The 23,318-nt window shown below is 28.0% G+C and overlaps 3 protein-coding genes across 3 annotated transcripts; 1 reads left to right on the top strand and 2 right to left on the bottom strand.

The window, feature by feature from the left end:
- Positions 1-4,212: 4,212 nt before the first annotated feature.
- On the bottom strand, positions 4,213-9,585 carry LOC111037083 (serine-aspartate repeat-containing protein F-like). The gene is made up of 8 exons (XM_022319448.1): positions 9,409-9,585; positions 8,974-9,163; positions 7,960-8,081; positions 6,921-7,070; positions 6,412-6,561; positions 5,335-5,487; positions 4,453-4,770; positions 4,213-4,338 (listed from the first exon to the last, which is right to left on the bottom strand). Exons 1-8 carry the CDS (start codon positions 9,583-9,585, stop codon positions 4,213-4,215), a joined length of 1,386 nt encoding a protein of 461 aa, XP_022175140.1.
- A 5,398-nt stretch (positions 9,586-14,983) lies between these two features.
- Positions 14,984-16,834, bottom strand: LOC111037091. Its single transcript, XM_022319459.1, is given in 4 exon segments — positions 14,984-15,151; positions 15,221-15,285; positions 15,969-16,342; positions 16,344-16,834. Coding segments are annotated over 4 exon segments (801 nt in total). The 5' UTR covers positions 16,538-16,834.
- A 645-nt stretch (positions 16,835-17,479) lies between these two features.
- On the top strand, positions 17,480-19,653 carry LOC111037092. The gene is made up of 4 exons (XM_022319460.1): positions 17,480-17,902; positions 18,022-18,137; positions 18,207-18,310; positions 19,373-19,653. The coding sequence occupies exons 1-4, from the start codon at positions 17,900-17,902 to the stop codon at positions 19,543-19,545; spliced, it is 396 nt and encodes a 131-aa protein (XP_022175152.1). The 5' UTR covers positions 17,480-17,899; the 3' UTR covers positions 19,546-19,653.
- The last annotated feature ends 3,665 nt before the right edge of the window (positions 19,654-23,318 follow it).

The following is a 23,318-nucleotide window of genomic DNA, read 5'->3' as shown; positions in this document are numbered from 1 at the left end:
ATTTTCATTTCAACGAAAAATAAATAACATTTAAATGATAGAAATCCAATTAATACTATTAATTTCATCTATTTAGATATTAAATAATTAGTGTAAAATTGTGAGACGGAACATCGTTTTAATATATATATATAATATATATACACAATAAATTAATTAATTGTAAAATCTAATATATAAAATTCTCGTGTCACAGTTTTCGTTGCCATACTCCTCCGAAACGGCTTGACCGATTTTGATGAAATTTTTTGTGCTTATCCGGTATCTATGAGAATCGGCCAACATCTATTTTTCATCCCCCTAAATGTTAGGGGTTGTCCACCCCTAAATTTTTTTTTTTATTTTTTAGACAAAATTTTTAATTTCTATTTTTTTATGATACAACATACAAAAATACATACAATCCTCAATTTTCACCCTTCTACGATCAACCCTTATTTTTTAATAGCCATTTTAGTAATTTGAAGAGAAAATATACTCATACCACGGATTCCTATTATACCTACAGATGTGCCAATTCAATTCAAACGTATTCAGTTTCCGATTAGATTGGCATTTGCAATGACTATCAACAAGTCCCAAGGTCAAACGATGTCTGTTTGTGGATTAGATTTGAGAACACCATGTTTTTCACACGGACAATTATACGTGGCATGCTCTCGAGTGGGTAAACCATCCAGTTTGTTTGTGTTAGCTAAAGATGGACTAACAAAAAATATTGTTCACGCTATAGCATTAAGAGATTGATATTGTTTAATAGTGTTACTGTCGTAATTGTTTAATTAATGATATATAATTTAAAGGAATAAATTATAATATAACTTAAAAATAATGTTTGCCTTTTGTTATTTTTATATTCCCTCATCGTTCACAGCGCTCCATGCTTATTTCACGCATATACCACATTCTTACATACATACAATATACACATTCTATCATACATACATACTTACAATAAGTAAGCTATTTTTTGTCTACACTAGAAATTACTAGGAAATTATTTATATGGCAAAACAACGTTTGCCGGGTCAGCTAGTAATGTATATATGTAGTAATAATTATAAATATCAAAACGGTTGAAGGTTATAATAACATATAATATATTATATTGTTACATATTTTATACAGTAATGGTACAACATCAAATAATTCCAATGGTAATTATGCGACTAATTTGATTTTAACTTGAAACTTTAAAAACAATTATGTCCAACATTAATTTAAAATGAAATGAGAGTAAAAAAAAAAACTATATATAATAAACAGAAAGAATTAAACAAATAAATTATTTTTTATATCACGAACTTGAACCTAAAATCGTATTAGTTACAAGTCGCTTACCTGCGAGATTGTTCAATTTGAGAAAAGCTAGATAGGTATCATTAAAAACTTCGAAAAAAGTTTCGCTTCATACGCGCTTGCTTGCACACACACACGATTTTTTCTTATTACCTATTATTTATCAGGTTTTTTACTGTTGCAGTGATTGATTATTGCTTTAAGGCCATTTTTCCTTCACACATTTTGTTGAATGAAAAAAAATCATACAATTAAGTAAGTACATTTTTTTACAATTTTTTTATTGTTTTGTTTTCCATTTGGCCAAAACTCTTAATATTTTATAAGGTTTTAATAAATTTGTTTCGTAGCCCGTAGGCACTTTGGTTACGCTATAATAATGTTGAGATTATTTCAAAAAACAAGCTATAGTTTCTTTTTTTTCATGTTATGAAGTATATTTTTATTTAGGATAATATGGCCCCTAATGAACATGCTGCGTGAGTTAACCGATAATGTTTATGTTAAGTAGCAAATCTCAACAAAATATATTGAAGTTTTTAGTCACCCAAATTAATAGTAATTTAACCCTTAACTACACTCGCAATTTTTTTCAATTATTGTTGTATGTATATTTGACTTTATTTACTTAAAAAAGAAAAAATTACTACCGAATATTGTTTTAAATTAAATTATTATAATGTATAAAAGAAAAACATTTTGTTATTGCTATATTAAAATTGCTAAAAGTAATAATATCTTACTGTCAAATATTTTTTACATTTGGCGTAAGTTTTGACCTAAATTAATAATAATAATATGATTTAATAATATAATTAATAATTAAATATTAGAAAAATAAAATAGTATTTGAGTAATCAAATACTTTTCATAAGTATTTGAAATAATCTTCAAATACAAAAAAAAATCTCATTAGTTCTGAAATAATTTGTTATAGTACAAAATGTATTTATTGCATTTTATAAGCATGATTCGTTCAATAATCAAAAAACTGATCAGTCATGTTAGTTTTTTGTTGGTGATAGTTGCACCACAAAAATGAACTTTTTCCTAACCTAGTTATATATTTTTAAAGCTATATTATGTATTTGGATATTCCATACCGTCATCGATCTTTGTCGACGATAAACGATAATGATAATTGATAACCATTTTCTTGGTAAATAGATACTAGGTACAAATAATTAGTAATAATATTTTCGCATTCCGAAATGGTAAGTAGTTATAAATCAAATCATAGCCTTATTTATATTGGATGATAAACTATTTCCTGGGGAAAAAAACACCTAATTGACGAAAACCTATATCAAATTGTCCATAAATGATGAATATATAACGTTGAAGTATAACCACGATTATTATATAAGCAACATGGTATGATCGTAAAATTCCAGATTTGGAATAAGTACGTCACTTACTTATCCATATTACCATATTGTCAATCAATCATTACTACTTTACCTATACATTACGCTACTTCAAGTGCTTACCGAAGGATCTGACCGTCAAAAAGTTTCGATCATATACCTTGTTGTTTATATCATGACCACGATGGCACGGTATTTTTATTTAACAAGAGTTATAAATGAAAACAAATTAAGAATTTAAATAACAAAAAAAAGTATTTAAAAAAGTATTCAATACTGAAAAAAAAGTATTTGAATGCGTTTACTCAAATACTTTACAACACTGATGTCTGATTGTATATAAGATCTATATAGAGATTATATTTATTATATTATTATCAATGTAGTAAATCGGAGCATCGAATTAGATATAGTCAATTTTAATATTTTGATAAATTATTATATTACTATATCATATTACTGCTTAACGACTTTTTTAATCACGAGTATACGTGTTTTAGTATATTATCTGCTAGTACAACCACCAATTTATAGTACCAAACGTTGACTTGAGGTAAAAACAGATTTTGTTCTTTTATTGCTTGAATTTTCCACCATTGTAGTTATATAGTATAATGTAGGTATATAGTGGGTAAATGAGGAGCCCATTTCAGTTTGAATTACGAGTTACCAGCCAGATTTGTCACATTCGACGTAATTTTGTAATCCAAAAAATGTATAGGCATACCTAGTTATATAAAGACACAACGCATATTAGCGTTCATCGTTTTTTGCTATCCAACGACAGTGAAATATTTATGGATTTACAAAAAATATTTTAATCACAGCGCGTAGACGATTAATACAATTTATTTCTTTTGGGCGTCATATACAACAATGTTTATATACATTATAAATATATAATAATATTATATAATATATACGAATAAAAAAAAAACTATAAACATATATATAAATAGGTATATAATACAAACAATTACATTCACATATCAAAGGTAGGAATAAAATAGTATAATATCTAAATATCTTATATATATATATTACATAAATAATACATCAAATATAAAAAATTTAAATTTAATAATACATATAATTACATATCAAAATATAAATAGGTATATAATACAAACAATTACATTCACATGCCAAAAACTAGTAGGTAGGTACTAGGTATAGCCGGTATAGGTATAATAATATAATATTATAACACAATATAGTATAATATAACAATATAGGTACATACAATGTAAAAAGTATAAATAAATGATAGATATACATACCAAAATATAAAAAAAAATATATTAAGAAAATCAAGAGTATGCGATAAATAATATTTAAAATTACAAAAAAAAATTTTCAATTTAAAAACAGATGTAATAGGTACGAATAAACATGAAAAATCAAAACAATTTATAGGTATTTTCATGAAAATGAAAAAAAAAATGAAAAAAAATGAAATGGATATTCTATTGCAGTTACATAAAAAAAATTATACCAAGTAAGTAATAAGTAGTACGTAGTAAGTACTAAAATAAATACTTGGCTGCTATAATGATGCATATCCGCTGGTGTCATCTTCATCGTCTTCGTCGTCGAAAAGGTCAGACAGTGTACTGACGGACGAAATAGTGTCTGGAATGGAAATCTGATACCCAGAGTCATCAGAGCTTATCTAATCAAATATAAGATATAGACAAAAAATAATATACATATATTATATTCTATATGAGCAAAAAATATAGTGTAAAATTCGTAAAGTTATACAATTTATATTTTATATACATACCCATTCTGAAGAGCTGCTGTCGTCTGTGCCATTTCTGTCGTCCGTGTTATCACCACTGCTGTCGTATGTGTCACTATTGTCATCGTTGTCTTCATCATCGTCGTCTCTATTATTGTCGTAGTCTCCATCATTGTCGTAGTCTTCATCAGTGTCGTAGTCTTCATCAGTGTCGCAGTCTCCATCGTCGTCGTCTCCATTATTGTCGTAGTCTTCATCAGTGTCGTCGTTTTCATCAGTGTCGTCGTTTTCATCAATGTCGTCGTCTTCATCAATGTCGTCGTCTTCATCATTGTCAGTTTCTTCAAATGTGTAATGTATCTGTTGACAGAACGGTATTAAGAAAAAACGGTATTACGTATTTTAAGAACGGTATTAATGTATTTATGTATTATTGTACTACAGTTGTTATATATGATATATTATAAGTGTCTACAGTTGAGGCATGATTTGCTGAGTTGTCCAAGCTTATCAAATCAAATATAAGAAATGAAAAAAGAAAAGGTATTTGTTTAGATAAGCTTGGACAACTCAGCAAATCATCCTTCAACTGTAGACACTTATAATATATCATATAATATAACTGTAGTACAATTTTATTTTTAATATCAAATATAAGAAATAAAAAGAGAAAAGGTATTTGTTTATTTTATAGATAGGTAAGTCTTCAGTTAAGTTAGTTGAGGTAATTAAAAAAATGTCTATATCTATACCATAATAATGCTTTTTATTTGACATAAAAGAGGCTAGTTAGGTAACTGTGTAACCTTGAATGAACTAGCTAAGAAAACCTATACGATGTAAGATTGTCCATATTTTCAATATACGAGCACTTATTGTCATTTTAATAAAGTACAAAAATAATGTAGGTGGGTAGGTACGCACTGTTATGTCGATGTGCACTACCACGATGTCATTGCCATCTTCAGTTTGTCTTCTTAGACTTCTTAGACTTTCGTCAAGATCATCCCAATTAAACGAAACTTGAATCGTTGAGTCGCAATTCCAGGCGATTACATTGGGCACATTACTGGCAGTCTACATACAGGTAAATCACGTTTAAAACATTATATTATATTATAATATTGAGTTTGGTAAAGAAAAAGAACATATTAATTTTTTGTGTGAGTGGCATAGCATACGTTTATCACGAATACTACCATAATATTATTATATACGCGTAATATTTATTATTTGTTAAAATGCTGTTTTTTATAATGTTGAAATATATGCTTAAAGACTATATTTTCAAAATAAATAATAAACATAACATATCGTAAAGTAGGGTAAAATGTATTCGTATATCTAAACAATAATACTATATATACAGGCACGTATACAGGGGGGAGGTTTTGAAAGTTCACCCCCCCCCCCCCCCGAAAATTAATAATTGTAGTGTTATTTATTTGTATCAATCATAGATAACTACAATAACTGATCAGGGATAATTCGTTTATGCAAATAAACTTGCATAATCAAGAGGTTTAATATAGTGTATTCAACTTTCAAAGACCATTTTTTTACGTCAAAATATATATTATAATATTATGTGTAGATAATGTGTACTCGGTATAAAAGATAATAATATTATCAAAATAAAGAAAAAGTTTACGTACAATGCTGCATACTCCTACGTATTTATGTATTTAGAATAAGATAAATTACGTTGCATAATTAGCGTGTATATATTATACATATATATATATAATTATTATTCTATATACGAAAAAAAATATTTTAGACAATTTTGATTTCATATTTTAAGAACGTTTAACTTACATTAAATTAATTTTTATCCTAAGACTTTGACTCTATCTTATAATAAATAATAATAACTCATTTTCGAATTCACCATAAGACCGCGCAGCAGTGTTTAAAAAAACAACTCCAAATTATTAAGTGTAATACTATAATGATAAATCAATGGAATGACAGAGTATCTAATAGAAAAGTACAACTTACATTATCATCGACCTCTGGTGCCATGTCCTCGATAGGCATCTCTGCGGCTGCATCAGTGTTGGGCAAGTATACATCGTTCTCGAAATCCGATAATGTCCCATCTTGTGGATTACCAAACCAGTGAGCCTCACCAGCATGGTCATCAAAAGCCTTAAATAAGTTTAGATTTCCTTTTATTCAGTAATATAAAAAATATGTAGGTTAAAGTTGAGTTTTAGTTTTTTTTTTAAAGTTTCCTTACAATTTACATACTCCTATTATTATAAAATTAATTACGTTGCATTATTATCGTAAATATATACGAAAAAAGTGTTTTTGGTAAATTTTATTTCATATTCTAAGAACCAACTTTTAATGCACTTAATACGCTATTAGGTGTAATGTATAAAGTAATAAACCATTTTATACTACACCGCAGTAAGTGATTGAAAAACGATTCGAAATTATTAACTAAAAAAATAAATTTTTAGTAAGACGGAGATTGTCTAATAGAAAAGTACACAACTTACATCATCATCTAACACTGGCGCTATGTACTCGATTGGCATCTCTGCGGCTGCATCAGTGTTGGGCAAGTATACATCGTTCTCGAAATCCGATAATGTCCCATCTTGTGAATTACCAAACCAGTGAGCCTCGCCAGCGTGATGATCAAAGGCCTTACATAAAATTAGATTTACTTTTATTAAGTAATAATATCAGTTAGTATAGGTATTAGAGTCTTCAACTTTCAGAAATAAATTTTCTTACTTCATAATATATATTATGATAATATCATAATGAGTGTGGTGTAAGTGTATAATGTATTTGTGTATTTATGTATTTATTTATTTATGTCTTTGAAAGATAAATTAAGCTGTATTATAATTATTGTACCTATATACAAAAAAAAATATTTTTTAAAAATTTTGATTTCATATTTTGATATCTTTTAATGCATAAGGCTTGAACGCTATTATGAAATAAAATAACCAGAACGCTCGTATATGTAGTAATCGCTCGATTTATACTATATTACACCTCTCTCTATAATTATCTATTAAACCGAAGAAAAATGGATAAGAATATAAAAATAAAGAAGAAGTTTTCGGACAGTACCTATACATACTTCTACGTATATCTATGAACAAAAAGCGCAACATACATTCTACCGTCGATTGGCATATGCCAAGGTATATATATCTCCAATATTATTATTAACTCACATTATATTTAACTATTATTAATTAGATTTATATTATGATTACCTCATTAATTATTTTTACTATCATTATTTTTTTTTGTTATACATTTGTTATAAGTTTTTACATGTTTATATTGTAGGTTCCTATATTATTATTGTTTTTCAAACAATAACAATTTTAGCTGCAAATTTCGCCAATTTTAAGGACTTTTAAACTTTAGTACACAGTTATTCCTAAACCATTTTAATATTTTATAATAATAAGTTGTCACTGATAGCGAGTGTTTAAAAAACGATTCAAAATTATAAACTGAAAAGATAAATTAATAGAATCACCGAATGTCTTACATAAAAGTACAACTTACATCATCTTCCAACACTGGCGCCATGCCCTCGATTGGCATTTCTGCGGCTGCAGCAGTATTTGACAGTTGAGCGTCGATCTCACTATCTGAGGACGACTGCTCACTATCTGCGTCATACGGATCTACATTGCGCGTAAATCATGATTAATAATATTATATATACATACATGTATAATATAACTACATAATTATTTCTGTATACGATCGCAACTTCGAAAATTGTATGCGCCAGATACGCTGCTGTAGCCCCCCTCCTACAACGACCACCAGCAAACAAATCCAGGTTGTAATAGTTGGGTTACGTTATTAAAAAATTAAATTAAATCAAGATAGTCGCTCTGCTATACAAAGGTGTCTAGTTGTCTTGAGTGATCGTTGTAATGGATGATATTAAATCATTATATCATTTGTATCTACACACAAAATGATTTTTAGCAAAGACGCCGTCTGTCAGCATACATCTAATATATTACTAAATATAATATTTATGACATTATTGTGATTAATGTAATTAATTTTATTGTTATTCATTAGTACCTATCACAGTAGGTAAAAACAATTTTTTGGCGAAAAAATTGCATTTGAAAATGTTATTGTGTGTCTAAAATTGTATCATTTACGTACTTATTAAATGTTTCTAGTACTCAAGAATAATATTTTTTGTTACAACAAAGTAACTAAAACCGTTATTTTTGGTTTAACTATCTAATTTATTTGTCCAAATTCGAACAATTTCTATTATTAAAAAACATTCTGTTTGTATACTTTGTAGACCTGTAAAAGTATAAACTGTTTATGAGAATTATTGTTTTAAATTTAAAATCTCTAACTGTAAATATTTGAATATTTTGTACATTTTTAACTATATGAATCCATTCATCGGTTCGGTTAAACTCTATAATACGTTTAGCACTACTATCGACCGTATATTATATTATATTATACATTTATACCGCAGATATATGTTAATTTCGTTATTATAATAATATATCGATTCGTTTACATATTACTTACCTAGGACATGTCTTGAGTTTCGTGACCTTTTGTTTGTCCTGTCATCCTCTTCATAATCTTCATCAATTGGCCGTTTTCGTTTGTTGAGTGCTTCTCTTGAGGTTCGTGACAATTTACTGGTGTGACCATCATTTTCATCTGCTGTTTGTCTCTTCCGCTTGTTGTTTGCAGGTACTCCCGGGTTGAGAGCCTAAAATAAATTCAAATTGATTTGTATTAATAGTGTCTCGGACTTCCGGACATAATTTTTCTTACTCCATGCAGATGCAGTATATTTTAATAATAATATAATATTATGTATGTGGATTAGGATTATAAATATGGATCATAATTTAAAAATAAAACATAAGTTTGTGTACACAATAAACATTTACACATTTAGGAAAAAAATGACGCACATATATATATTGTACATCGTTACAAAAATGCACTTACAGTAGATGCAGATGACCCCTCTCCCTGGTGGGTGTTATTGACCTCACTAACGCCACCTAATACATTGTTGTAGTTCCGATTTCCGTTATCTCCGATTTGTCCAATGTCCGATTCATTTGTGTTTTCCAATGTCTCAAGCCGGTTTTTATCCTCCATACTGTTCCCACGAGCAGGCATGTTATAAATAGTCGCACTGCGGCAGTGCAGCGTACCGCAGTGAAGGCACATACTGTGGGGGGTGCCAGGTCCCCACAGGTTCCACGTGGACACATACTGACCTCTGTGCCAAGTACTCCCCCTTTACGAGTTGGGGGTTGAGGGGTTTTTTTTCAGGGTTGTCCTTCCCTTAGGGCATTCGCTCAGTGCGAGCAGGCTGCCTCCGACCTTACCGGCCCTCTCTCCTATCACCTATTCAGAGAAAGGGCCGGCTCAGAATTTTTTATCGTGGTTTTCCTTCCACTAGGGCTTTGCTGGTGCTAGCAGGCTACCTCCAACCTGCCGACCCCAGCCAATTAAGGCGAGGGCGGCTCTTGAAACTCCGGCTCCAACCAATTAAGGTCACAGCCGGGTTGGGATCTCTTGGTAAGACCTAATTAAAGGCCCGCAAGCTCCCCCACCACTTCAAGGTGGATCCCGTCGGGGGAGATCTTGTTAAACTGCTATAGTTAGTAGTATGTTATTTACAATAATATTTTTTTTACAAAAATCTATTAACTATTAATTATGATATTTACCTATTCAATTCAAAGCTATCCTTATCATTGTTATAATAAAGTATAGCATATATAATGTTTGATAATTAATACATTTCTATACTATTGTACGCAAGGTGGGGGAGTTTAAAGTATAATTAAGTATAGTTAATTATTTAATTAAGCGAGTTTAAAAGTTAATTTAATATACACTTTTTTAACTAAACTAATTACTTTTAAGCTTCCGTCAATTTAACTTTTAACTGTTATTTAATACACTTTTATTTTCAGTAACGTTGGTACTTATAGGTATCCACTTTATCTATATATTTATAATAATAATCTTAATTTATTTAATATCGCAGACAGTAATAACAATACATTAATTCATTAAATTTAAAAATTTAAAATTTAAATAATAAATCCTCGTAAATATATTATATATATATAAACATGTACAATTTGATGTGTTTACGATTCTCGGCTAACAGTTACGCTACAATTTAGAAAAAAATGTTCATATTATAAAATAAGCTTTTAAATAAATGAGTACAATTTATGCAAAAAAAAGTTCTCAATCGTTTTACTTAAAATGTCATTCTAAACCTTACTCTACTCAATCGTATATTACTGAATAATTCGTTATTATATCTTTGGTCGTAGGTACTTACCTATGATATAATGGGTATTCGACAGTTTTCTGATATGGCCATCAATCTGAAAATCTCCATCATCTGATCGTTGCCGATTGTAGTCTATTTTGGAACATATACCTTTACGTAAGTAACGACTAGAATTTGCAAAAATAAAAATATTTTTCAGCAATTATTAATGTAACATATTCGAATGGATATTCTGATATATTTAAGGTATACTGTTTTTTTAGCTGAACTAAATAATTATACTTGTTTATTATCCAACGTTGACATCGACATACCAGGGAGTATCCGCGGTTGCCGCGTTTGATTGTTATATTTTATTTTCAGCCAGCGACAATCTTTTATTAGTATTTTTATTATTCAATTATTATTATTTTACGCAGATTCAAGCTTATAACAAATATCGACTATCATAATATTTTAACTCTATGCAAATATCTGTAATTTACCTAATTACGCATTTCACTGCATTTGTATGCATTATATTATGCCTAAATGTATGGCCTATGTTACTATAGGTATTTGAGAATGTGCTATTACAATGCACATTTAAAAAGCAATGTTGTGACAACATTAATAATTCCGTCAATATATATCATGAATATTTAACAAACAAATATTTTTCATAAAAAAAAAATGTTTTATTATTTGCGTTTTACAATAATTTAATGTATAATAAGTATAAATTATGTTTAATTAAACTTAGTTTATTTGTACCTGTAGGTGGAGATGAGACGAGCTACTATAGGTTCAAAACTTCTATATACATATGTAGGTACCATAACTCACGTAACTACTCAATTAGTTCAAAAATTATTAATTAAGCATGATAAAATGTTGTTTTCAATAAAAAAAAACATAAAATGATTATAAAGAATTCTTTGTGTTCATTTTTATTTTACTTAAATTTTTTTATGAACTATTTAAGAATTAAGAGTTGATTACTAATATTGATAAATGTATGAAGTATTGAAACAAATGTAGTTTAGTTCCGAAGCTATTTTTTTCAAAAATTAAGTGTGCAATTGCATACTCCACCTTTATTACTATAATGATTGTTTAAGAATTTTTTCGGAAGTTATAGTAAAAAAACTACAGGACTTAAAAAAAAAATTTTAAGTTTAAAATACCTAAATACCGTGCCTTACATTTTAGTTAGATAATAACTTTTTAGAGAAAGAGGCAAGATATGTTGCCCCGGGAAGTAAAATGCATAAATCGGCCCACCTGAGGTGTTAACAATTAATTACAGAACAACGAAAACATTGACGTGTACGTCGTACGATACTACTTACTTTCGAGATTGCCGAGATTTTTCTTTTCGTCACCATCATCATTGAATTTGCGTTTTCCACGATTGCAGTAATTTTCGTAGACGTAGTATTGCAAAATTTACAATAATTGTATGTAATAGGTATATTAACCTATAGGTAAAAAAACCTATTTGGAATTTCAAAAATATTATACTCAATTATATATCTCCATGGTTACCTGCATTTTAATATTTTATTTTATTTTCAGCCACTGACAAATTTAACAGTTAATAAACTATCTTATTTTTATTGTTTTATAATTTTTACGCAAATTCGATGTTTTAGCAAAATATTGGTACGTATTGTTGCAATTGAACTATTCATGATTATTTCTAATTTAAATAAGAAGTATTAAATTTAACTTTTCATGTATTAAAAAATATTGAATTCACAAATTATTTATGTACCTAATATAAAGTAACCCTAAGCAGATTAACTCCACTGGCTAGGCAGATAATTCAATTATTAAAATTCAATTCAAATATTGTATGTTTATTTTTTTTATGAATGTTGTATGATAATACTCATATAATAATTAATATTATTAATAATTTTGTATGTGATAATATAACTATCACATTTTTTTTTCATTTTAGATAGTAATGATTTTTAGTATGATTATTTATTTAAGTGTTGAATTTGTGGTACCTAATATTATAAATATCAATTTTGCTGTTATGTTTTTATATCTTCTATCATTGTAAGTTGTAACTTAAACTTAAATGGTGCAATAATAAACTTATTTAATATTCAAAGGTATTTTAAATTAATTATGATAAAACAATATTATTAGGTATAATATAAAATTAAGTAGGTTGATATGTTTTTTTTACAATTTATTTAATTTTTCCATATATATGCTATGTGTTTATTAATTGCTATATATTTTATGACTAGCAAAACGTCATATAAATTAAAACATTATGAGTCAAACTTATTGAGTTCAATACATAAATCTATCTAATATTCTAATATTATATAGATTTAATTGGTATAATATGATTCAAGTGAATTACACTCGGACATTTTAGAGCATCCTCGTGAGAAAATGGACTGAAAGCCATGTTTTCTCTTTAAATTCCACAAATACACACGGGCATAAAGCTTGAATTGTGCTCTTTAATGGTAACAATCAATTAGATGTATAAAATATATTACATTAAAATAAAATTATTTTTTTAAATTTTACATTCTTTGCCTATGATCTTATTTATTTATTTATTTATTTATTATGAAGTAAATTACAATGGTCAATGTGGAACATAAAAATGTATATTATACATAATGGTTGTTGTTAAAGTACAAAATGTTTATTGATTAAATTATTAAGATATAAACTAAAAAAAAAAGCAGAATTACTAATCAAAATATGGATGTTAAAATTATTTACAAACATGTTAGGGCGATTTGTTTAAAAGTTTGTACATAATATTTAGTTCAAAATTCTTATCAGTAGTTTTTGAGTTATTAAAATCGTTGTACTAACTACTACCGACAATAATCCTTAAATATGGCTTTACAAAAATATAAAAGTAAAAGTATGTAACATTACTTAATTAGATGTAGAAATGTAGTATTTGTTATACATTGACCAATTCAAATCATCTAATCCCCCTAGTTACATAACTCATTCTCCATTACCATAGATATAGTACTCAAAAGTCAAAGTTGTGTCATTCAAAAATTACAAATTAAATTAATTTAAATTTTAATCAAAATTCACAACAAAAAAGTCTGCTAAATAATTAATAGTGAATAAGGTGGTTCCTATTTGAAAAACAGAAGTTTGTATTGTTGCAGGATCATTTTTAAGTGGTAGTAATTTCAAGTTTTCGAAATATGTTCTTTAAGTGTTTTTAAAAATTCTAAAAATCAGAATTTGAGTATATGCATAATTTAAACATACAAATAGAGTGAGCATACTTAAAAAAATAATCTGTAAATAGATTATTTTATCATATAACTATAACATTGCTTATATAATAGATTAGGTACCTATATAGTTTTAGTTTACTAAACATAAGTTTAGATCACCTTTAATTCTTGTTGTCTGTCCGTCCTTTTGTTACCATTTTTTAATAGAATATTTAATCACAATATTGATTTTAAGATAATTAAGTACTCAATGTAGATTCATACCTGACAAAACATGGGGTAACCAGTCCAGTTAAGGACTAGTGAAACTTCACATTTCATCCATAAATTCAGTACTATTAATTTATTCTCCAAAATAAATGGATAAATTAATTAATTGGGATCTGTTCACTTTATAATAAACACATTTTTAAATTTAATAGAATACTGAATCAAACCTATTTTAGCAAAATTAGTTTATTTCAAAAAGTTTTAAAACACAAAACAGTAATTGAACACCAATAAGTAATGATAGAATAATTAGCTATACTGGAAAACAATACAAATTTATTACTTAATGGATTTTTTAAATGTTTTTAGTTACCACCTAGGTAACAATAGAAGGTGAGTAATATACTTGTGTCACAATATAATAACTAGTTAAAATATGTAACAATTTAAGAATATTTAAGACAAAATATGATTTAATACAAAACAATAAAAAAAACTAAACAGGTACTTAATATATAATATCATCCTGGGTGGTACAAGGTAAATATAATACATGTCACTAGATACAATTAAGAAATTAGTTGAATATAACAATTTTTAAATTTTTAAAACAAAATACAATTTAACATAAAACAAAATAAATAAATAATTACTACATGATACATAATACCACTGTGGTAATATTTTAAGAAAAATACAATACCTGCATCATTTATTTAACAATTACAAATATGACTCATTTTAAACAATTTAAATTAAATAATGAATAATTATAACCTAAATATAATACATTAACATTGATGCAATTATAGTGTAATGGCTTCATTCATGGCTGCGCATATGGTCCAATTTCCCTTTGAACATATCCATCATTATGGTGACCAGTAGTCCTCAAAAACATCAAGAGGTCCTGTTGTTCATTAAGGCGCTGAACATTTAGTGCGATTAGATGAGTTGCAATAACTCGTTCCGATCTAGATATGCCATCTCTAACCTAATAAAATTAATAATTTTCATTATATTATAAATTAATTAAAACAAATTAAGTATATTAACCATTTACCATGAGATTGTTCCGCATTTGATTAAACTCAACTGAAAACTGGTTTTCAATGTAAGTTAATTTCCCTAAAATTAACATGAAATGATTACTAATGGATATATAATAGAAAATTAATGATATACATCAAGCAACATATTAAATCAACTAGATGTTGCACCCAGGGCAAAATAATCAAAGATAGTTTATACTAGTTAATAGGCTAGGGTTCAGAGGTTAGGGTGATATGTCCCAGATTTGCCTTGAGGAAGTGTATCAATGAAATGTCTCGGATTACAACATTTTAGTGGTTGAAATACAATGAAAAATAGTTAGCTTTTATAAAATAAATTTGTAATTGCACTCTGAATTGCATGGACACATGATTATTAATTTATTACAAATCTAATTTTAAAATAACTACAGTGTAATGCAAAAAAATGTTAGTTATTAAAATAAGCTGAGACACAAGCAAATCATTAAAAAACTGGTGATGCTGGTATTAGCATTACAGATAAAATCAAGCAACTTCCTACAATAGTATACAGAGGCATGCATTATAAACATGTTGTCAAGAATAAAACACATATCACTTAGACTATAAGAAAAGCAACAATTATTGTTATTTGTTAGTAACTAAAATTAAAATACACATAAATTTACTTACTCATCCCTAACACACTGTTGAACATATAAATCATAACACATATAATTACAAACATTGAGGACAAAGATGCAACACAAAGAACACATCAGACTTTCTCTGACTCACGGAGAAAATCCCTAATATTAGGATGACGTCCCATTTGCACTAGTAATGTCGAATGAAATGATTCTAAGTAGTTGTTAGTACGATAGTCTTCTCCAAAAACACTAATAAACTCAGGACCAATCTGAAAAAACCAATAATGATCAATATATCCAATTAAAAAATTTCTCATACCCTGTTCGACTTCAGGAAATTGTTGAACATACTGCATGATGGCCCTGAAAACATCATACATACAAAATTGAGGACATAAAAGATGACCTCTAACAGCAGGCAGATGAGGCAGTGCAAGAACCATTCTGAATATGCGAGTGGCTTCAGGATTTCTCTTGACTAAATCTAAAACACCATTTGATTTACGATGACAATATCGTACTCGATTGAGTGTAATGGAACCAGCAACATCACAATCTGCTTTCTGGAAATGCTTGTTGAACTGCATTCACGAGTCCTTTTTCAAAATCTGTAACTAATCGAATCAAATTATAGTTCAGAGGTAAGATTTGACGAACAATGTTAAACAATGTAACGTATGTCTCTTCTGTCCGACTTCTTAGAAGGACATATACCATCGGGAACGACACACTTTTAAACACTACTTGAAAAGTCAGAAAACTTTTCAAGTCTGCTGGAGCAGCAGGAACAGTTTTGAATGTTCCATCAATTCCAACTGTTGTAACTCCGGCCAACTCTTCTCCAAATCTTCTAATTGCATCCAGGTTTGCAAAAATAACACCTTCGCTAGTCTCAAAAAAATAAAATAATAATACTAGTGTTGCGGGCCTTGACGCTCTAGGCACCCTATTCGCTATAATTAATATAGAATATATTGACCTTAATGTTATTACGGTCTTGAACTCCGTATATGTAATTAAAATATTAATTAAATATTATAATGATGAATATGTACTATCTGCACCTATCCATGTAATAAAACACTGGACAGGTACATGACTAGAAATCGTGGACACGATTCGCAATTCTAAGAATCGCTAATCGCTAATCTAAGAATTGGCAACAACAACCGAAAACACGAACACATACAAACTGCACGTGCCGCTACATCAAAGGAGCCGCCACCATTTATAAGGGAGCCCGTGGGACAGCCTGGGCAGATGTATCATAGCCACGGAGACCTGAGCAACTTCTCGTCACACGCGCACACGCTATTGTACTATTACTATATTTTCTGCTGAATAAACATAATTCTATAGTTCAATTTGGTACTTGTTGATTTGTCTCTAAAGCTTACGGCTTTTGGAGCCTTTGAGATTACGCACACAACACTAGAAATCGTGAGTACATATTTTAAATTTGTATGCTGAAATGCTAAGAAAAATAAATTATATTGCTAAGCAATAAGCATTAAAATTATAATAACATATTATTTAATACGTTACATAATAATCAATGAATAAAAAATAACTAAATGATAAAAAAATAACTTCAGTACTATGCCAATTAAAAGCTAACTAAACAGGGGTTTATTTTATAGAAGACAAAATTTCTCACTATACATTTTTCGAAAAATCGCTATTTTGTATGAAACCGATTATTTTATTTTTGATTTAATCGCTTATGAGCTACGCGGGAATTGGGATTATTTCTAACTTCTGTAGGTTGGCATGAGCCATTGATTTTTTTTCTTATCAGATTCGCTGTTATCAGTTGTTATCAAAATCGGGAAATCTATACCCGTCCCATGAGCCATGAGGACACATCCGAATGACTTGTTGCCACGTCGAATACAACAAGTAACACATGAACATCATTGCATCAGCTTCCTATCTTAGTACTACATTACTCACCTCTGTATTTAAAGTAAAATTTTTGAAATTTCACAAGACAAAGGCAAATATAAGTATTTACTGTATTTAGCATAAAGAAGAAACTCATAGTGTCAGTCATCTGTCGCCAGACTTGAGGTTATCTTGATGGTAAGAAATAGCAGTAACAGTTTAAATGTGTAATGCAAATGCACAGTGTTAATAGTTATATTTGATGTTCATATTCATAAAAAAAATATTATAACCGTTCAATTTTTGTTTTATTGTAGAATACCATGGAACAATTTAATGAAAAAGATTTCGCTAGGTTCATCAAACGTCACCTAGAAAAAAATAGAAAAATAAACGGACAGATAAGCTGGCTACAAAGCGTAATGCTATACATGTAAATTGGAAAATCTTCAATACTCTTGTTAACTAACTCTTTTATACTTACATCTACTTTTATTTTTAGTCATATACGCTATGACCCTCTTGGTCGTTCAACAAGTGTTGGACGTATAATTCTTTCTGCTGAAGAAGGTACTACAGAAAGTAGAATCAGGAACTACCATAGTTGTAAGTTTCTTATGTGTAACGTCTGCTTGCAATATCATGTTATTAAGTCTGTATGAATGTACAATATATATTATAAAATTTTAACACTGTATGTAGTTTACAACATAAACTGTAGGCGTAGAGAATAATGGTAAAAATTATTACTTAGGCTATAAAGAAATGTTTGAATTTTAATAACTATTATATAAAACAATTGAAGTAAAATTGTAATATCATAATTTTCTTAAAAAAAAGTAAGAAACAGATTTTTTGTTAGATGACGCTACACAACCATTTGTAATTTCTGTCTTACAAATTTGTGACCATCATAAAAAAAAACCACCAACAAGTATAATGTTCTTACCATTGAGTTTCATAATATGACCATGAATCATTCACTCTAATTTTTAAGCTGAGTAAAACATAGTATGCCGAGAGTAAATTTTCTACTTTACTCACTTATAAAACAGAGACAACAAATGGTTTTTTAGAGTCCTCTTAGTAGTTTTTATGTGATTTAAATTACAATTTGAAAGTGCCTCAAGTAAACCCGTTTCACAGTACCTATAGATTAGACTAGGTTATTATATTTAAATATTTCATGCTTATATAATAGTATATTATACTACAATTTTACCATAGTATATTTCATATAATAGAGAATAAAATGTTATATTTTATACCAGTTACCGCATACCATATACTTACATCTATGCGAACACTTGAAACTAAACCTACCTCCTATTTGCTGATGTATCTTCAAAACTTTTCAACTTTTTACTGTAATTTTTTTAATTTTAACTGATCTCGGTTATGTGCTTGACCCCAGCTTTTTGGTGTGTTATTTAATGTTAACACCTGGGAAAAGAGTCAATTGGCTGACTGCAAACCTAGACTAACATATTGGGTACCTATTACCTAACCTATAGTTTGACTGTAACTTTGAAACTAATTTCAAAAATTCTAAACATGGATTTGCCTGAATTTTGAAAAGGAAATTTCAAATATTGTTTGATAGCTAAAAATAAATGAATAAATAATAAATATTATTTTAAATAATGAAAAAAAAATGTATTGTTTCAGACCTCAGCATTGAAAAAATGAATATGGTGGCTACTGCAATAATGAAGGACATAGTTTATTATTATGCGAGAATGAATTTTGCTGAAAAGAATACTTGGTCTATATTTGTGGTAAAATGTCTGTCAATCCCCAGAGAACAACTAAAACGATATGCTTATTTAATTGAGGATTAAAAGACTAAAATTATTAGCTTAAATATTAGATTCATAATAGTTAATTTCAATAATTCTTCCTGATGAAAGTATCATTAATGGGTGTTTTTCATGAAAAACTACATGTTTTACTTACAGATTGTAAATGTCATTAAAAAAAAAAATGTCTAATAATAATTAAAATAAACTTTATCATAAAAATATATTTTTACATGATTTCTACTTATTAATTTATTTTATACGTATTTTCTTCATAAAAGTATATTTTTACTTTACTACAAATTTTTGTCATGGTGTCACATATGCCATAAAAAAAACAAGGTATTATGTATGTATACGAAAAAAGTCAATAATAATTATAAAAATGTACCTTTATCTGTGTATATGAGGTTAACTTTATGACTAAAACGTATCTTTATACTAGTTCATAGTATCATAATGAAATGCATACACCTATAATTTATTTGTGCAAAGTACCGCAGAATCTGTAAAATGAAATAATAAAAAATAAGTTTAGTGGCTTGGTGAAGCACGGTCGTGTGCTCAATCTGTGGAAACATTCTGGGTGCACGCACCGGCTGTCGTTGCTAGCTCCCGGATGAGTGACCACCCAGGATTTTAGCAACAAAATCTTTGCATGCATATGTGTTCCAACCAACCTAACCCTCTACAAAACATCTAACTGCCATAGTTGCCTTGGTTCAGTAAAAAAAAAATTAAAAAATAAGTTTATAATTAATAAAAATTAATAATATTAGGTATAAATATAATGTTATGTGTTTTATATGTTACAATTACCAATATATTATATTGGCTTGCAAAACTTAATAATTTTACTTTCCACCAAAATTGTAGCTACATTATTGCTGTATGTACCTCAATGGTTTTAATGTATGCTTGTTGATATCTTTTTGTTATCATTTTGGACATGAAGCTAGTTCCATCTTATTTTTTTTCACATACAAATATACAATACATGATTTCACCAAAAATAGCATTGTTTAAGAGTTTTTAAAAAATCTTTCTCAAACTCATTTACAGTTTTTTCTCATTTCAATGTTCAAATATCAAATGTTTATATTTTGTAAGTCAAACCGACTAGTGGAACTTTAAAACTCAGTACATTTATGTAAATATTTGGTATGACTTAATATGTAGTGTAAATGACATACATTTTTTTGGTTTGGATGCATGGGCACCGACAACTAGGGTGCTGCAGTGCTCGAGCACCCTATAAAATAAAAACAACAGATAAACATTTAGTACGTTAATATTCTACATATAAAAACAATCATTTCTATAAACATTGTAAAACTTTTCATTTAAAAATGTTTAATTCATCATTATATATAAAAAAAATATTGTTGCTTATTTGTATACATTATAAGTTAGTAATTAAAAATGTAAAGTCATTATGTACATCACGATTATGTTCACTTCATACAATATTACAATGCATACATATGCATATATAGTTATTATAATATTATGTATGCAACTTAAAACCTATGAGGCTGTATCATATTAGAACTCTATTTATATTTCACTCTGGGTTCATTTAAATTTAAATTGTGTGGATGTGCTCAGGTACTTTATTGTAACACACTAACACTAATAATTAAAAAATGTGGATTACTCATACATTTAAAAATTATAAAAAATTATAATATTTTTATTCAAAATATCTATTCAATTTTAATACCAATGTCATATCAAAATGTTGATCTGCCATTGATCCTTTTCGCTTGTTCAGTAACTGTCTTCCAGCACTAAAAAGCTACTCAAACTGTGCAGATGAATAGACGGCAGTACTTATTATACTAAATATATATTTCTTTAGGGGAATTTTATACTTCTGAAGGAGATTTAATATATTCATGTTAGACAAATAATTGTCAACAAGAAGGATAATCAGTATTTGAATCCAAAACATGATTTTCCTCAATACTAAAAAAATCATTATTGAAGTCACTACCTATTATGACATTCTGATTCAGAGTAAGTGATTCTTTAGATAATAGTTAAAGCTGCAGCAGTGTAATGACTTATGAGCGATTGAGCTAGCCGAAGAGGAATGAAAAGTGAAAACTGTATGAACAATGAACTAAGAATGTATAAATGAGAAGTGTATAATATACCAGTATAGGTAGGTATTTTTGTAATAAAATTATTATGCAAAATATATTAAAAAATAATAAGTAAAAGCTAATGAGTACCTATTAAGTAGGTACCCTATAAATCATGGCTTCACGGACTCGTATCTATTGACGTTTTTATATGGGCGATTTATGTTAGTCGTTAGTTACCTACATAATTACCCCTGTATTATTATTAATTATTTCCTTATAAATACGACATAATAGCTTTTGTTAATAAAAATATATACGAAATTTTCGGTCAATATACTTATATATACCTTTTTTTCTAATAAAATGTTCTGTATTCTACGGCATTATAAATTATATAAATAATATTTTTTTGAAAATTCAAAACTTACTTAATTAGGAATACTAAAAATAATTATATAAGTTGGTTTTAAGTTGACGTAGATATAAATGGGTTAAGTTAAATTTATGTTATTTATAACAGCGGACTAGGAAGTCAAGTTAATAAGTTAAAATAAACTAAATTTTTAACGTATTAACTCGCTAATGCTCAACCTTGCCTATAAGTAGGTAACAATTCGAGTGATCGGTGACAAAAAAAAGAACACTAATTTTTAAACAATTATTTTATATAAATAAAACCATAATAGTATTAATATCTCAGGTCGAGAGATTCTATTTAAAATTTTAAACCCAACACAGCGACACCTTTATTTTAAAAAATACATCCATAGTGGGGGGATAATAGGATGGAAAACAAATCCTCATCAAATTTTTCTTAACTAAAAATGGATAGATCCGTGCAAATTCCGTTTTTCAAAACTTTGGAGCTATCTGGTTTTTCAAAGAAAGAAAAACAGACAGCTCCCAGCTACGTTATATTTCCGATACGGGTGGTCGGATTTGTCTTCTTCTTGTAGGGATAAACTAATTTTTTGCTTTATAAAATTCAATTAAACCCTATTTTGACGAAAAATGGAGCTTTCCGGTTTTGGAACGGGCCTTTAATTTGAATAAAATGAGTGACGTGTGTGTATTGTTCATTAAATATGAACGTGTGTTTATGAACGACATATTATATATTAATAAAATATATTTTTAAATATTTGTGAAGGTTCATACTAAAATACATAAGTTATAAAATAATAACATCAACTGCTTTAGAAAATATTATAAATAGTATGCAAACAAATATTAACCTTTTACACTTACATTAAGAAATAGGAAGGTATTCAATGTTTCAGAAATTAACATAATATTATACAAAATGTTTATTACAATTTTTGTTTTCCAATCTCTAAAATGTGAATAATGTCCATATTCACGTAATGTTCCATAAATGTGGTTCGTGATATTTTTAATTTAAATGAACGTAATAAGAATAGTGAATTATACAACTCAATGAAAAGTTAGAAAAACATTTAAATTGATTGGTATTTGGCAGTCATAAATTTATTTTCCATAAGATTTAAAAAAAAACGATACTGTATACTGTACAGCCTGAATTGAAATTCTCAATTCTGTAATTATTGAAGTATTAATCATTATCAAAAAATATTTTAACTAGATAAAAATATAGTCATAATTGAAAACGAAAAGCAGATGACAACATGTTTGCTAGACCATTACCAACAATTTTGCTATGATACTATTGAAAATAAATCTTCTGGAGATGTTTTATTAATAAAT

This window comes from Myzus persicae, unplaced genomic scaffold (genome assembly GCF_001856785.1).
Source record: "Myzus persicae strain clone G006 unplaced genomic scaffold, MPER_G0061.0, whole genome shotgun sequence".
Lineage (NCBI taxonomy): Eukaryota > Metazoa > Arthropoda > Insecta > Hemiptera > Aphididae > Myzus > Myzus persicae.
The sequence above is the reverse complement of the archived record's forward strand: the minus strand, read 5'-3'. Positions and strand labels throughout refer to the sequence as shown.

What these genes read in the sequence shown, in the direction of transcription:
- LOC111037083 (XM_022319448.1), bottom strand. Translation starts at nt 9,585, where the DNA reads ATGCCTGCTCGTGGGAACAGTATGGAGGATAAAAACCGGCTTGAGACA. An exon ending in AAACTCAAGACATGTCCTAG is followed by an intron (nt 8,082 to 8,973) that starts GTAAGTAATATG and finishes CGCGCAATGTAG; the next exon opens with ATCCGTATGACGCAGATAGT. An exon ending in TAGTGCACATCGACATAACA is followed by an intron (nt 4,771 to 5,334) that starts GTGCGTACCTAC and finishes TTCTGTCAACAG; the next exon opens with ATACATTACACATTTGAAGA.
- LOC111037092 (XM_022319460.1), top strand. An exon ending in CAAAGCGTAATGCTATACAT is followed by an intron (nt 18,138 to 18,206) that starts GTAAATTGGAAA and finishes TTTTATTTTTAG; the next exon opens with TCATATACGCTATGACCCTC. An exon ending in AATCAGGAACTACCATAGTT is followed by an intron (nt 18,311 to 19,372) that starts GTAAGTTTCTTA and finishes GTATTGTTTCAG; the next exon opens with ACCTCAGCATTGAAAAAATG.